At 38.2% G+C, this 17174-nt stretch overlaps 1 protein-coding gene across 50 annotated transcripts in view; it reads left to right on the forward strand.

The window, feature by feature from the left end:
- Positions 1 to 17174, forward strand: part of LOC106872674 (bromodomain adjacent to zinc finger domain protein 2B) — a 269963-nt gene extending 252789 nt beyond the window's left edge. For all 50 annotated transcript variants that reach the window (XM_089364670.1, XM_089364684.1, XM_089364669.1 and 47 more), the window contains 12 exons: positions 28 to 1267; positions 3534 to 3692; positions 4988 to 5205; positions 6449 to 6627; positions 7084 to 7294; positions 9893 to 9982; positions 10558 to 10614; positions 12168 to 12280; positions 14058 to 14100; positions 14979 to 15112; positions 15491 to 15634; positions 16885 to 17174. In XM_089364670.1, the coding sequence (XP_089220796.1) occupies positions 28 to 1267; positions 3534 to 3692; positions 4988 to 5205; positions 6449 to 6627; positions 7084 to 7294; positions 9893 to 9982; positions 10558 to 10614; positions 12168 to 12280; positions 14058 to 14100; positions 14979 to 15112; positions 15491 to 15634; positions 16885 to 17104 (2808 nt within the window). In that variant the 3' untranslated portion in view covers positions 17105 to 17174. The remainder of the gene's footprint in view (positions 1 to 27; positions 1268 to 3533; positions 3693 to 4987; positions 5206 to 6448; positions 6628 to 7083; positions 7295 to 9892; positions 9983 to 10557; positions 10615 to 12167; positions 12281 to 14057; positions 14101 to 14978; positions 15113 to 15490; positions 15635 to 16884) is intronic.

Here is a 17174-nt window from a genome sequence, read left to right on the forward strand (position 1 = left end):
TCTTTCTTTTCTCTCTCTCTCTCGCAGCAACACAGTCAGTATCAACACAAAGTGTTTGAAGCTTCTCATAAACTGCGGGCAGTTTCTTTTGGTCAAGATCGTTTCAAGCGCCGTTACTGGCTTCTGCCGTATTGTGGAAGGTTGTTTGTTGAAGGGCTGGAATCTGGTGCCATGGGGAGCGAGGATGAAGAAGAAGAAGAGACTGGCGGTGAAGATGAAAACGAGATCGATTACGAAAACAATGAAGATACCGAAAGCAAATCTCAGACGGGAAGCGAAGATTTAAAGGACAGCATTAAGAAAGAACCGAAGAGTGAAGATGAGGAAGAAGAGGACGAAGAAGAGATGGACAGAAAGGAACTAATGGATTGTAAGCTATCGGAACCCATAGCTAACAGCACTCCTGTAAAGTGTGAATCACCAAAGACAGACCATAAATCAAATTCAAAAAATAGTATTAGTCATGTTAAAGAAGAAAACCCTACTAATTTATTTCTACAAAAACCAGAAGCTACCAAATTTAGTGATTTAATTCATATTTCCAAACCAGACGGTGCCCCTACTTCACAAGATACTAAGTCTAATATTGTAAATAGCCATCATGACAGTGGCACATCACCAACCACATCGTCATCTGTAAATACATCATCTCTAAACAACTCCACATTATCCACACACTCAGACACTAAGCCCAGTTTTGTCAGCATTGACTCTCTCCTGAAGAAAGACCATGAACCCAGTAGTCCTACGCTGCCATTTGTCCCCTCAATGGCTACCTACCCCATGCCCCCAATCTTCACGGACCAACTCCTGAAAACTGCTTCGGAGATAAACGATCAGAAACCCTGGTTCAGCATCCTTCCCAGAATGCCTTGTGATGAGACCTCTTTGACACGCTCACCTTTGAACATATCACATCGGATGCTGAACAACTCGCCTTTCATTTTCCAGCCCATGCCATTCCATGCCTTCCCCGTACGTAGCCCAGCATTTGCTTCGTTTCAAATGGGGCAGATCCAAAGTAACCCGGTGGACTTTAACATGAACATGTTCAACAACAACACAAATAATTCCAACACCTATTTCAAAGTGCCACCAGTTCCTCAAGAGGCTTCCTCCATGAACAATTCCTCCTCATCCTCTCTCCTCCAAAATTCCCCCTTATTACCTGTAATTGCACCTACGTCAAATGGAAACGGACTCATTGATTCTGATCCTGAAGGTCTGCTCAAAAGTTTACAAGGAGAGCTTAAACCTATTCCAAAAGGTATTTTTTCTTCAAGTCTTTTACATTTCTTTTTTTTCTTTTCACTTTTCCATTTTATATTACAATAGCCTACAGCGGCGAGCTGGCTGAATCATTAGCACGTCAGGTGAAATGCTTAGTGGTATTTCACCTGTCTTTACATTCTGAGTTCAAATTTCACCGAGGTCAATTTTGCCTTTCATCTTTTCAGGGTCAATTAAATAAGTGACAGTTACACACTGGGGTTGATGTAATCAACTTAATCCCTTCTCTCGAATTCGAGTAGAAAGGATTATTACAATAGACTAAGGCAGTGCACTGGCAGAATCATTAGTATTTCAAACAAAATACTTGCATTCCTTTCAGCTCTTTATGTTCTGAGTTCAAATTCTGCCATGGTCAACTTTGCCCTTCAACCTTCCAGGGACAACGCGATAAGTTCCAATGGAGTGCCGAGGTTGATATAATCGACCACCCTCCCCTGTTAAAATTGTTGGTCTTGTGTCAGAATTTGAAGCCATTTTTACAATAGCATCACCATACCACTCACAAAGTTTTGGTTGGCCCCCAGTTTTTTGAAGAAAATGCTTGTGCAAAGTGTCACACAGGAGGACAGGATACAAAACCGTGTGGTTGGAAAGCAGGGGTCTTATCACACAGCTTCACCTGCCCTTTAATGTTCATAAATTTTGTCATGGGTTTCTTTTATGTCTTGAGTTCAGTCCCCATTGCCTGGCACTTTGGCAGGTGTCTTCTCTTGTAGCCTTGAACCAACCAGAGCTTTGTTAGTGGATTTGTTTGATAGAAACCGAAAGAAGCCCATTGTGTGTGTGTGTGTATCATCATCATCATCATCATCTTTAAAGTCTGACTTCCATGCTAGCATGGAGTTATTTGTTCAACAGGACCTGATGAGCCAGAAGATTGTGTCAAGCTCCACTGTCTGTTTTTGGCATGGTTTCTATAACTAGATGCCCTTCCCAACACCAACCACTCTACAGAATGTACCAGGTGCTTTTTTCATGGCACTGGCACTAAATAACTCGCATGACAAGACCCTCCCTCAACTGAGTGGGGGGGTAATGTTGAGGGTGGTGTCTTTGTGCCAAGTGATGAAAGACTAAAGTATGATAAAGGGACAGGAGCGAGTGTCCTGTTGTAGAGAAAATACATGGAAAGAGAGAAAAGATGAGAAAGTGTGAGAGTGAAGCGTTCAAGGTACAAAAGAAGGGGAATGGTTGGGTGAGTGAGTTTGTGAGAGTGACAAATGGTTAGAGATGGGGAACAAGGGTGGAGAAAGGGTCAGTGGTGAATATTAGCTTTGGAGGGAAATCTGAAGGAAATAGGAGTGGTTCAAGGAGAAGGATGTGATAGGGGGAAATGCCAAAAGGGGTTGGTGAGGAGCAACAGTATAATATAACCAATAGGGAGATGATGGAAGGGAGCACAGTGACAGAGGTCAGGAGTACATAGGGGTGCAAAAAGTGAGTAATGAACAGGGGTTGATGGGGGAATCATCAATGGCAGATATAGGGGGGGGGGCAAGGGAAATGGATATTCAGTGGAAAATAAAGTGGTAGGAGATAATATATAAAATGCCAGATAGGTAACAAGGGAAGTGGTTCCAAAGAGAAGGATAACTAGCTGCACACAAGGGGGATGGATTATGTATATTTTTACCCTCATGCAATTAGGGCAGCTGAGTGAATAGTGCTGTAGTCATAGAAGAGTAATGGATGGTAAGAAGATGAGTTGTGGAGAAAGCTTGGATGCAGGAACACAAATATAAATTATATACTTTCAGGAGTTCATTTTTTACTGAGATGGACAGATCTCCTCAAGTATAACAAGTTACTAATCATCACTGCGAAGCCCAACATCCTGAGTTCAATCTTCATACAAATATATGTGTGTGTTTGTGTTTCCTTGTTTCAACATCATATGGTGTTTATAAATGAGTATCACCTTTCTACAAGCAATGTCCCTTGTTTCCAGTTTTGTATGTAAGCATTTTTGATCGTGGGAAAATATTACCTGACTTTTGGAACAAGTGAGGGTTAGCAACAGGAAGGGCATCCACCTGTAGAAAACCTGCCTCAACAAATTCCATTTGGTCCATGCAAGCATGGGGAAGTTGACGTTAAAACAACGAAGAGGAGGAAAGACAAATGAAATGCCACTTTTAGCCAATGTGCTTACGATTCTGCCATAATAATAATAATAAAACAGAAAGAGTTGTATTCATGTGCATCCTTTGATTCTATTTCCCTTCTTTTTTTTTCGAAAGCTATGAAATCCGGCTGGTGGTATCTAGCTGACCCAGAACATTTAAAAGGCGTGCTGAAGTGCCTTCATCCTCGCGGCATACGGGAAAAGAACCTCCAGAAAGCTTTACAGAAATATTTTGACCAAGCCTGTCAGGCCTGCAAGAAGGATATGAGAGACGGTCAGTAGCATTTATGTGTCTCTCGTTTGTTGGGATTTCCCACTGTCTCATCAAACACCCACCCCCACACTCTCTACCCCCCTTTCTCTCTCTTTTAATTCCCACTTATCTCACCCTTCACTCTTTCTTTTGCTCTTTCACTCATCTCATGTTTCTCTCCCCCTCCCCCCTTTCTCATGTAAATATTATTTATATCACCTCATGTAATGGGCAATACATCACGTTAATATCAACCAGCAATAAACAGGTTTTGATTTCTAGCAAGGAAAAAATATTGTATAAAAAGCACAATATAACATTTAAAATAAAGATCTAAACATACACACACAATAGTGCCGCTGGACTGGCTCCTGTGCAGGTGGCACATAAAATACACCATTTTGTGCGTGGCCGTTGCCAGTACCGCCTGACTGGCCTTCATGCCGGTGGTACGTAAAATACACCATTTTGTGTGTGGCTGTTGCCAGTACTACCTGACTGGCCTTCATGTTGGTGGCACATAAAAGCACCCACTACACTCTTGGAGTGGTTGGCGTTAGGAAGGGCATCCAGCTGTAGAAATTCTGCCAAATCAGATTGGAGCCTGGTGTAGCCATCTGGTTCTCCAGTCCTCAGTCAAATCGTCCAACCCATGCTAGCATGGAAAGCGGACGTTAAACGATGATGATGATATATATATATATATATATATATATATATATATATATATATATATATATAAATATATATATATATATTAAGGTATCATATTTGATGGTATATAAGAAATACTTTTTTCCAAAATATCACAAAAATCATCCCAGGTCCTACATATGCAAAGTGGGCCTATTTTATGTGTTTTAATACACTAAAAACATTTTCCCTGACTGCGCACTGCTGAAATTGGGATGCATTTAAAATATTCAATGTGTCTTTTAACCCTTGGGTATTCAAACAGGCCATATCCAGCCCAGATACTTTACCAGTTTTATGTTCAAACTGGCCAGACCTGGTCTCTCACACCTACCCTACAATGTCATTCTGAAAATATAGAATCACATCATTGAAATCTCAAAGCTATGAGATAAAGCATGATTAATTGAAAACAATATGAATAAAGAAGCATTACGTTTGACAGAATAATATGAAAATTAAAGGATTAATACCATCAAATATTGTATTTAATTGTGAATGATATTTTTAGAAAATTATGTGTTGTGCATGTGTGTGTGTAGAATTTTAATAAGAAACAAGACAACTAAAAGAAAACTATTCTCTCCATTTTATCTTATTTTATTTTTATTTGTTATAAACAGAACTCAAAATCCAGGTGAGAGAGGAGTTTCAATATGTTTCCACAACTGGAGCCCCTCCACCAGATTTAGACTCGAGTTGGATGTCTGATGTAGCTCACCAACTAGAGAACAGTGTCATGGAAACCATAGGAAAACTTGAAGAACGTGTGTTTTCTGCAAGTTTACAAGTTAAGCTACGTGACAAACAGGATGGCCAAAACTGCAGCGTTTCAGCCAAGGTAAGAGGACTTTTGAGTCAATTCTTTGCAACCCGTTTATATGATATTAAGTTGTTAGATAAAGTAGAAAAAGCATTTTTTTTTGCTTTTTCTATTTGGCACCCCACTGTCATATATCTAAAAAGAAGTAAAAATTTATTTATTCAAAAGCAATATAGGCATAGGAGTGGCTGTGTGGTAAGTAGCTTGCTTACCAACCACATGGTTCCAGGTTCAGTCCCACTGCGTGGCACCTTGGGCAAGTGTCTTCTACTATAGCCTCGGGCCGACCAAAGCCTTGTGAGTGGATTTGGTAGGCGGAAACTGAAAGAAGCCCGTCGTATATATGTATATATATGTATATGTATATATATATATATATATATATATATATATACGTGTGTGTGTATATGTTTGTGTGTCTGTATTTGTCCCCCCAACATCGCTTGACAACCGATGCTGGTGTGTTTACGTCCCCGTAACTTAGCGGTTCAGCAAAAGAGACTGATAGAATAAGTACTGGGCTTCCAAAAGTTGTTGAGGAAGAAAAGAGCTACAGAAAAAAAACACTTTGATAAAAATATTTTTTGTGTTATTCAAAAAAACTGGAAAAGATCAAAACAAATGGAAAAACAAACAAATCTAACTGACAACCCAATATTTGATGATGAAGAGGATGACATACATACATTTATTCTTTCTTATTCTATGTACTGTTCATACTACATAATTGCCTTGAACTGTATGGATGATCCCTCTACCAAATCATGCGGGAGTTTAATGCAGTTATTATTCAGAACTGCAACCTTATATGGTAATGTTGTTGCACACTTAACACATCTACTTACACACACACAAACATCACACAAGGGTTTTTTGATGGGGGAGGGGTTATGGCTAAGTACAAGACCTCAAAGATTTGTAGGAGTGAGGGATTGAAAAACTACAACTCCTAGTTTTGCTGAGATCGGAGACCTGCTCTAAACACCCACCACCAGAACTCTACATAAAGGCACCTGTTTAGTGCCTCTAAGTAGAGTTCTGGTGCATGTGTTTAGAGCCCCTTTTCCCAGAATTTCAGACCACATGCCTATAGCAGAAAGGATAACTATTGTTATTGTGATTGTTATTATTACTCCAAAACAGCTTCTCTCAAATTTGTGCCAACAAGAACTACAACTTAGTGATGAATTTCTTCCACTCAAATGTAGTAAATTTGCAATGCAATATCCAATTTTTTCAAATTCTACCTTCTTTTCTTTAGGGATCAAAGTTAAATCCGAAACCAGTTGCTCCACCCTCTGAAAGTGATCCACCTCCAAATCCAGGTGAAGAAGAAACAGAGGAGCAGAAGCAAAGTTTCTTAGAAGATGCACAAAAACGACTCTTAAAATTGGAACGAAATATTGAGCGGCGTTACTTAAAGCCACCATTATGTAAAAAGTAAGTTCTTCCCACAAAACCATTTTATATTTTCCTATAACTTTGCTAGTTAACCTTTAGCACATTGTAGGTGCATCATGTCACCATATGAGTTTTCTCCCCTGTAGTACCAGGGCAGTGGCAAGGGAGACAATGCTAAAGAAAATGCAATGTTCTAAAGGTTAAAAAAGTAGCCTCTAAATTTACTGACAAACATGTGGAAATACAACCATTATTCTTCAGTATTTACTTCCTTACCCCTTTAGCTCTTAAACTGGCCATATCTGGTCCTAATATTCTCCCTGTTTTATGGTCAAACCAGCCAGATTTGGCCTTTCACAACTACTCTACACAGTCATTCTAAAAATAAACAATCGTATTATCAAAATTTCCACGCTATGAGATAATCCATGTGTATATTGTTTTTCTTCTTGTTTAAACTTGATCTCTAAAACCTTTTTTTTTCTTTCTTTGCAGAATCCAGATTAGTTTGTCTAATATTGCATTAGCTGGAGAGAACCAAAATAGTTCCCATGAAAACAGAAAAGATGAGGGGGAGGAAGACGTTCCACCTGGACTGCTTACCTGGCGAAATGCCGTCCATTCAGCCAAATCTGTCGCTCAGTTATCAATATGTGCTAACTTCTTGATTAACTCTATAGCATGGGAAAAATCAATCATGAAAGTGGTAATTAAATTTAATGATTTTTTAAGATGAGATGGTCATGGATGAATTGCTTTTGGTTGTTGGTCTGCTAGATCAAGTTTGACCTGGAATTCCACAACAGTTGGCTTGGCTGTTGTAGTAAGAAACTTGCTTCCCAGTTATATGGTTTGGGGTTCAGTCCCACTTCGTGGCAGGACTGTAGAATTGAAACAAAAGATTTTGACTCCTCTACTATTGGCACCTCTGACTCCTCTTTATGTAATTAAGTGATTGTGGTCTACATTAAAGCGTATGCCTACACTTGTACTTTGAGTAGGCCTCTATATTAAAGAATAAAGATATTGTGAGTTGGATTGGTATAGTTTTACCGACCCCAACTCCAGCTACCTCTTAATTGTTTCCAACTCCACAACTCCAACTCCTGCTGTGTGGCACTTTGGACAAGTGTTTTCACTATAGCCTTAGGCCAACTGAAGCTGAGTGAATTTGGTAGACAGAAACTGGAAAAAAGCCTGTTGTATATGTCTTTGTGTTTCCTTGCAGAATTGTTGTAAATGGATGTCATTCATTACCAATATTCTGCAAAAAAGTTCTCTGGCCAACCATAGAGGAAGTATTACCTTGCTCAGAAATAGATAAGGGTTGGCAACAGGAAGGGCGTCCAGCTGTAGAAAATCTGCCTCAATAAACTCTGTCCAACCCATGCAAGCATAGAAAGGTGGATGTTAAAAGAATGATGATGATGATGAATTCTTATCCAAGATTTGATTATCTAAGCACACCACATTCCAAAGAGTCAGATGACAATCCCCAGGAGCTCTCCCTGAATGGTATCATACCTAAACTGAAGCCTGCTCATTTGAATTTGCCTGGTTCCTGCTCACTTTATTGTCTCTACTCACCTCCCCACCACTCTGATGTGAAACTCTGCCCCAGTTCGCAGTTCTCTTTAGACTCTGAGCAGTTGCTTCTTTCTGGTGATTTTGTCTCAGGGATCAGTTCTTTCACCACCTCATCCCTAAGATGTATTTATATCCCCAACAAACACTAGCTTCAAGTTTAAAACCACACATCTGCTCTTTGACTGGAAGTAGACTTCCATTGGAGCTGAGAGAGAGAGAGAAGGAGAAAGGGTGTGTGAGAGATAGAGAAAGAGAAAAGGAGAGAGAGAGATTTGGGTGAGAGGGTGAGTGTTCATGTGAAAGAAAGAGAAAGAGAGCATGCATACGTGGGAGAGATAATGTGTGTACAAAGGATACTTTGCCCTTAAGAGACAATACTGTTGTACTCTGCAGGAGATATGCCATGACTGGTCTTCCTTTGGCTATATATATACATATATATATATATATATTATTTTGTTTAAAAGAGTTCCAACACTGTCTGTTTTTTATGTTTTATTTATATTCCTGCAAAACCAATGTGGGATATAGAATATGGAATATACAATATATAATATAATATATAATATAAAATAAAAATGGATGGTACTATGAAATAAAGTATTGAATGTCTGGATATATATATATATATATATATATATATATATATATATATACACATACATACACACACACACACTCTCTCTCTCTCTCTCTCTCTCGCTCCACCATGCTAATATATCACCAATACAATTTGATATCATTGTTTACACCCCCTGAGACTTGCACGATTTGAATCCAATAGTAACAATGTCTGAGGTAAATTGGTAGGGTGGAGAATGTCGGGAGTGTACACAGCTGTTCTGAGACTGAGCTCAATGCTGCCTCTGTTTGTAGCAACCAAGTTGTTAGCTCCTCTTTTTGCCACCTGTTTTCAGTCTGATGGATTTAGTGATTTAACACTGGCTCTATCAGGCTGAAATACTCTACCAGTTTTATGTCCAAACTAGCCAGATCCAACTTCTCACACCTACCCTATAATGTCAGTCTAAAAATATACATTCACATCATTGAAATTTTGAAGTTATGAGATAATGCAGGATTAACTCAAAACAATTTGAATGAATTAGTATTGCTTTTGACAGGATAATCTGAATGCTAATGGATTAATGGTTGCCTTAGTCACAGACACAATGCAAAGAGTGAAAGGCAGACTTCCATCTCTTGCCTAGCCTAATACCACCAATGGGTACCTTGAGTCTCTTTAATAGGGTCCACTCTGTTGCAAGCATTTGCAACGGATATCCAGTTTAAACCTTGAGTATTCAGATGACTTTGTCAAATGTAATGCTTATTTATTCACATTATAAATAAGTGTGTGTGTGTGTGTGTGTGACAGAGAGAGCATGTGTGTGTAAAGGATATGTTACTCTTAAGAGACTGTATAATTAATCATGCATTATCTTGCAGCAATTTCAATTATGTAATTGTTTATTTTTAGAATGACATTATAGGGTAGGTGTGAGAAGTCAAATCTAGCCAGTTTGAACATGGAATAGGCTAAATATTTTGGCTGAATATGGCCTGTTTAAATGCTAAAGGGTTGAAAGCACCTTTTAACTAAAAAGATAAAACAAAAAAAGAGGTGACACAAACCAGTGACCTCTTTTAAATGTAACCAAACAAATTACTCAATCCCTTTAAAAGGTTAATTATTCAAGAATTGTATTTTCTTCAGCTGTGTCAGATCTGCCGTAAAGATGACAATGAAGCTGAGTTACTTCTCTGTGATGGCTGTGATAAAGGTTACCACACTTACTGCTTCAAGGTAACAAAATACATAATTCTTTTTCCATGATTACTTTTTCTCTGTTGAGCTTCATTTTACCTGTATTTTCGAGCATACAAATCAGTGAAGTACGTAGCATAAACATGTAGTGTAAGCATTCAAACATTGTCACCATCTTTGGTCTGGAAATTGAACTTGTATGCCAGAAAATACAGTTCTTTTCTCTTCTCGTTTTAATCTAAATGTTATATTGGACATTATCTTTTATCGTTTACCCGTGTCATATGCTTATCTCTATATTTATCTGTCTTTGTCACTATAAAATGTGCATATTTATGCTTATTAATGTGACTCTTATAACATGTATGCGTTTATATGTGAACATATCTATATTTATCTATGTGACTATATAACAGCTGTGTTTTTGTATGCATATATCTGTTCTAAATTAAAAATCAATATGATTTACTTAGATTTCTTTATCATGAATATAATACCAAAATATAGAACGCTTTATTATTATTATTATTATTATTATTATTATTATTATTATTATTTTACTAAGAAGACAAGTGACCCATTATTTCATTTCATTGTAATAATTATATTTTCAGCCTAAAATGGAAACTATTCCTGATGGTGACTGGTACTGTTATGAATGTATTTCCAAAGTAAGCATCTTTGTGACTTCAATTTTTTTTTTTTTTTTGTGAGGGGTCGGGAGCATCCTATTGTCACGGTTGGGTAAACTCTGATTTGATAAGCCAGCACAAGCATTAAGCATGTTGGACAAAATATCTTGCAATATTTCTTCTAACTCTTTACATTCTCCATTCTAATCCGCAATCAGTTTTGTTCTCTTGCCTCCAGGGTCGATAAAAGAAATAACCTATCTAGTACTGGCCGACAATGATATCATGTAACCCGCAGATGTCTAGATCAGTAGTTCTCAAATAAGTTTTGCTTGTGGCCCCCTTTGATCCCTATTTTACTCAAGGGGTGGGGCCCTCATAGCCATTCAATGTCTAAAAAAACTCCCTATTATATTTTTTATGATTAAATATTATTAGGAATTGTATTTTAAAAAAAAATGTTTAAATATTTTGTGTATTGTAGGAATACAAGCAATTTCTTGCAGATAAATTTTAATAACAAAATCTTATATGGGACCCCCAAGAGCCATATGGACCTTAATTGAGAACTACTGCCTAAATGTTTGGATGTGGCAAGTGTAGCAGTCAGTAGGGGTTCTTGCTGCAAGAGAAATAAAATTGACATACTGGTTTCAAATCCTGTGTGGAGCCTTTTCACATGGCGATTTTCAACAAGGGGAACTGAACCTTTTGAGTATTAAGTAACTTATTAATTAATTGAATTAAATAATTAATTTTTCAAAAATCAACTAAAAATGTTTATTTAACCTTACTTGATCAAGCCTACAAACTGACCAATGTTCTTGCTGTGGTCAGTCCATATTTCAGATATATGTTGTGTCCCCTTTTAGATGATCGGTAATGATGTGTGTGTGTGTGGTTGATTGATTTGATTATTGTTGTTAGCAAGTCAAATGACATAGCTACTCACCTGTTGTCATTTAGCTCCAAATCCTAATTTAATGGGCCAAGACAATCTGGTTGTGACCTTCCTGACTTTTATGGGGGAGTATCTAAGACCATATAATCTGTCCTTTTGTTTTTTAAGACCATAGTGTCTGATCTGAGGGAGATTTGACTCCTTTTTCTACCATTTCATGGGACTGCATAAAGCAATGATGGACAAATTGCAGGATGCTTTGAATTGCACACTCAGCAAAAAATTACCTTGAATTTTTTTAGTAATGCCACCTGATAATGAGCTGTGTCTCATGTGGCCCACTTCTTGAAAAAGGTTGTCCTTACCTTGTGCAGACGTTCCCTGATTGGTATGTCCCTTGTTGGCCCTTGTGAGCCTCGGTCACACCATAAAGTTTAATTCGTCCCATGTAGGAAACTACCTGCTATAGAGTAGCTAGCATACTATCCTGGAGAGATTTGTCTCTCATCCATGTAGGAAACTACCTGCTATAGAGTAGCTAGCATACTATCCTGGAGAGATTTGTCTCTCATCCATGTAAAAGCAAGGGATAATCACTAATCTCATGGAGTGATGCAGAAAAGAATTAACCAAGATTTTAGCTTAATCAGTAAGAATAATACCTTTTTTTTCTTTTTTCTTCCTTTTTTAGGCTACTGGAGTCCCTTGCTGTGTTGCTTGTGGCAAGAAAAATGGAAAACTGGCAACTTGTGATGAATGCCCTCGAGCTTTTCACATAGATTGTTTAATTCCTCCATTGCAAAGGTAAATACTTACCAAAGAAATCTTCCTTGTCTTTCAATAAATGCCATTATTTCTAGGGAAGGTAGCAAATGGGTAGCATCATAGTGTTGAGGGGGAAAATGCTTTGTGCTATATGTTCTGAGGTCAACTTTGTTTTTTGTCCAGGGCAGGTGGGGGCAGTGAAATAATGTAGCAGTCAAAAATTGAGAGTAGTGGACCTTGCAATTACAAAACAAACTTCTCAGATATTTAATCATACTGCTCTATAACTCCAGTATATAACTCTTTTACTTGTTTCAGTCATTTGACTGTGGCCATGCTGGAGCACCGCCTATAGTCGAGCAAGTCGACCCCAAGACTTATTCTTTGTAAGCCTAGTACTTATTCTATCGGTCTCTTTTGCCGAACCACTAAGTTACGGGGGACGTAAACACACCAGCATCGGTTGTCAAGCAATGTTGGGGGGGACAAACACAGACACGCATACATGTATATATATACATACATACAACAGGCTTCTTTCAGTTTCCGTCTACTAAATCCACTCACAAGGCTTTGGTCAGCCCGAGGCTATAGTAGAAGACACTTGCTCAAGGTGCCACGCAATGGGACTGAACCCAGAACCATGTGGTTCGTAAGCAAGCTACTTACCACACAGACACTCCTGCGCCTATAACTGGTAATTAAACTTTATTTATTGGCCTATTGCAGAAGTGTGCAAGGCAAGTTTTGAACTCAGAATCAATAGATTCAAATATATCTCTAGCCAGGTACTTTACACATGCCAGTCCCTTCACAGCATGAAAGTGCAGAGTGGAGACCAGCTTGCCAAAGACTAGACCTAACATTTCCTGTGGGTGTGTCATAAAAGACAACGAAAAGGTTTTGAGGTAGGATTTACATTCCGACCTCATAAAACCATCACTAGCAACAACTACCCCAAACAGACCCATGGGTTGGTGGGTTATTACCTGAGTGGTGCAAAGGTGTCATCTGCCAGGAATAGTAGGGAATCACCAACAAATGGTGGATGCATGGGCAACACACTGTTACAGCACGTCTCTATATTACTACTACTACTACTACTACTACTACAAAATGCTTTACAGTTTGACCCACTATTAAATAATATTTATTGGCTGTTTTATAGTAAGTACCATAGAATTGAGGTAGATGTCAGGTAAGTATAATAATTCGAGAACAGCTTTTTAATCTATGTTGTAACTGTTCTGTAAAAGTATGCAGCTCAGTGTTTAGAATGTTCAGCTCAAGAGCTGGTTGTACAGGTTCCAGTCATTTGTTTTGGTATGGTTTCTATGCTTAGATGCCTTCCTAATGCCAACCACTTTTACAGAGTGTACTGGGTCCATTTTACGTGATGCCAGCATGGGTGCTTCTCATGTGGCGACAGCAAGGGTGTTTTATACGTGACATTAGCACAGGTGCTTTTTACATTCAAGTGGTACTAGTGGGGTTGCCAAGTGGTTTGCTAGACAAGGATGTCTCAGGTGAGAAAGAGAGAGGAACCGAAATAAGTGGCTGTGTGCCAGGTGAGGTGTTGGAATATGATAGAGGGGCAGGGATAGCTGTCTTACTACAGAGGAAATACTTGACAGCCCCAGGATGACAGGGAAGTGGGGGGGGGGAGAGTATAAAGGAAAAGATAGACTGGATCAGAGGGTGAGGAATGGGTTGGTGAGAGGGAAGTGACAGATATTTACTCACACATACATATCTATATATAAATGATCCCATCATTTCTTGAATATACTCATCCTATTTATTCTCTCTTCATCAGGTTACCAAAAAAGTGGTTATGTGCATCCTGTGTGGCTGGAAAGGTAAGCATCTTGTTTCTGTTTTATCTTGGAGAAGTTGGTACAACTATAGGACCAAGTGTAGCCAGACTCTTCTTGGCAACATTGCAGTAAATCAGCGATTCTCAACCATTTCTTGTCTATGGACCCCTTTGATTCTTGTTATATTCTACTGGACCCTAATAAACATTCAAGGTTTTAAAAAGTCCCATTATATTTTTCATCCTCATCAACGTCCTCCTTCCATGGGTTGGACGGTTGGACGGTTGGACGGGAGCTGATGGTCAGGCAGAGGGCTGCACCAGACTTCTGTGTCTGTTTTGGCACAGTTTTTACGGTTGGATGTCCTTCCAAACACCAACCAGTAAGCAGAATGGACTTAGTGCTTTTTATGTGGCACAAGCACAGGCAAGGTTTTTACAGCTGGATGCTCTTCCGAACACCAACCACTTTGCAGTAAGGATTATTATTAGGAATTGTATTTTAAAAAAAACCTTATTAAAATATTTTGTCTATTGTAGAACTCTAACCAACTTATTGCAGATAAATTTCAACAACAAAATCTTATGTAGATCCCTAAGGGCCATATGGAACCCCAGTTGAGAACCACTGGTCTAAACATTCAAACATTGTCCCTATTTTTCTAAATCCTGCTGCATATCACATGGAGTTTTTAGCCCTCCAAAGTTGCCTTGGTGTTTTTTTTTTTTTGTTTTTTTTGCTGTCCATTTTAGTCTGAAACATTCGACCTGTGTGTCAGAAAATACACAAAGCATATTTTACATGTTCTGTTGTATTTTCCTTTTTTTTTTTTTTTTTTTTTTTTTTTTTTTTTTTTTTAAATCACTTCTTGTGTAACAAAAGGACAGAATAATTCATTTTCCTGTCTTTTCTTTTGACAGGGTACAAAGAAATCAAAGCGTGGGCGGAAAAAAAAAGAAGAAACTTTAAAAAAGGAGAAAAAAATTGTGGAAAACAGCAAATCAGACGAAGAAAAGAAAAAGGAACAATTTGCTAAAGAAATGGCATGTTGCAAGTAAGTTCATTATTATTATTATTATTATTATTATTATTATTATTATTATTATTATTATTAAGGCAGTGAGCTGGCAGAATCATTAGCACGCTGGATGGAATGCTTAGTTGCACTTCACCCATTGCTACATTCTGAGTTCAAATTCTGCCGAGGTCAGCTTTACCTTTCTTTCTTTCGGGGTCGTTAAATTAAGTACCAGTTGAGTACTGGGGTTGATGTAATTGACTATCCCCCTCCCCCCAAATTTCAGGCCTTGTGCCTATAATAGAAAAGATTATTGTTGTTTTTGTTATTAAGTGTAATTAATTAATGTTTTGTTTTGTTTTTTTAATACTGATATGGTTTTTGATATTTTCTTTCATTTCTGCTTCTCTTCAGAACCATTCTTTTGGAACTGGAAAAAAACAAAAATGGTTGGCCATTTTTGCAACCTGTGAATTTAAAACAGTTTCCATCTTATAAGAAATATATAAAGAAACCAATGGATTTTAATTCAATGAAAATAAAACTCAGGGATAATCAGTAAGTAAAAGTTTCCAATGTTATTTTTGCCATTATCACCTTGCATCTCAGGGTCACAGTTTCCCTTCTTTTTCATGTGTCATCATCATCATCGTTTAACGTCCGCTTTCCATGCTGGCATGGGTTGGACGATTTGACTGAGGACTGGTGAAACCGGATGGCAACACCAGGCTCCAATCTAAATTTGGCAGAGTTTCTACAGCTGGATGCCCTTCCTAACGCCTGTGTTTGTATATATTATCATCATTTAACGTCTGCTTTCCATGCTGGAATAATCAGACAGTTTGACTGGAACCAGTAAGCAGGAGGGCTGCACCAAATTCCAATCTGACTTGGCATGCTTCCTATGGCTGCATAACCTTCCTAACACCAATCTCTGAGAGAGTAATGTGTACTTTTTACATGCCACTGGCACATGTGCCATTTATGACTATGATCGGCAATGGCCACAACTATATAATAATAATAATAATAATAATAATAATATATATATATATATATATATATATATATATATATATATTTACGGAGATGTACTTGCATAGCAAGTGACCTGATCTGAGATCGTGTGCTGGAACGAAAACAATTGCAGCATGGAAGGTGTTTATAAGCCATTTAAAATAACACACAAAATCCGTTAGATTCACTTCAACATTTAAATTTAATTTGTCAAAATATTTTCGTCGCTTTGAGACACACACACACACACACATATATATATATATATACACACATGTATAAGGACAGGCATGGCAGAGTGGTTAAGGAGCTTGCTTCACAACCATGTGGTTTGGGGTTCAGTCCCACTGTGTGGTACCTTGGACAAGTGTGGATATGGTAAACGAAAACTGGCAGAAGCCTGTCATGTATATATGTTTGTGTTGGTGCATTTTGACATCATGTGATAGTTGTAAAGTGGTTGAACACTGGGGTTGATATAATTGACTTGCCCCTCCCCTGAATTTGCTGGCCTTGTGCCACAATTTGAAATTATTATTATTAAGGCAGTGAGCCGGCAGAATTGGTAACATGGTGGGCGAAATGCTTAGCATTATTTCACCCATCGCTATGTTCTGAGTTCAAATTCCACCGATATCGACTTTACTTTTCATCCTTTCATGACTGATAAAATAAGTACCAGTTATGCACTGAGGTTGATGTAATCGACATGCCCCTTCCCCACAATAGCTGCCCTTGTGGCAAAATTTTAAACCTTTATTATTATTATTATTATTTTTTCTGTTGTATAGATATAAATCAAAGGACCAGTTCGCTGCCGATACTCACCTAATATTTGACAATTGTGAAATATTCAACGAGGACGATTCAGAGGTTGGCAATGCTGGCCACGCTTTGCGCCGCTATTTCTTAAAGCGCTGGAACGAACTGTTAGGTGATGACAAAAACCAAGATGAAGAAACGTCAACGACCAAAGCCTCGAACGATGAAGGTTCACCAGATGACAGCTAATGCTTCGTTTATTTTTCCTAATTACAAATAACAATACAAATCCACCCCCACCCCTTCACAATTTGCAAAA

Source organism: Octopus bimaculoides, chromosome 16 (assembly GCF_046866305.1).
Source record: "Octopus bimaculoides isolate indiv1 chromosome 16, ASM4686630v1, whole genome shotgun sequence".
Lineage (NCBI taxonomy): Eukaryota > Metazoa > Mollusca > Cephalopoda > Octopoda > Octopodidae > Octopus > Octopus bimaculoides.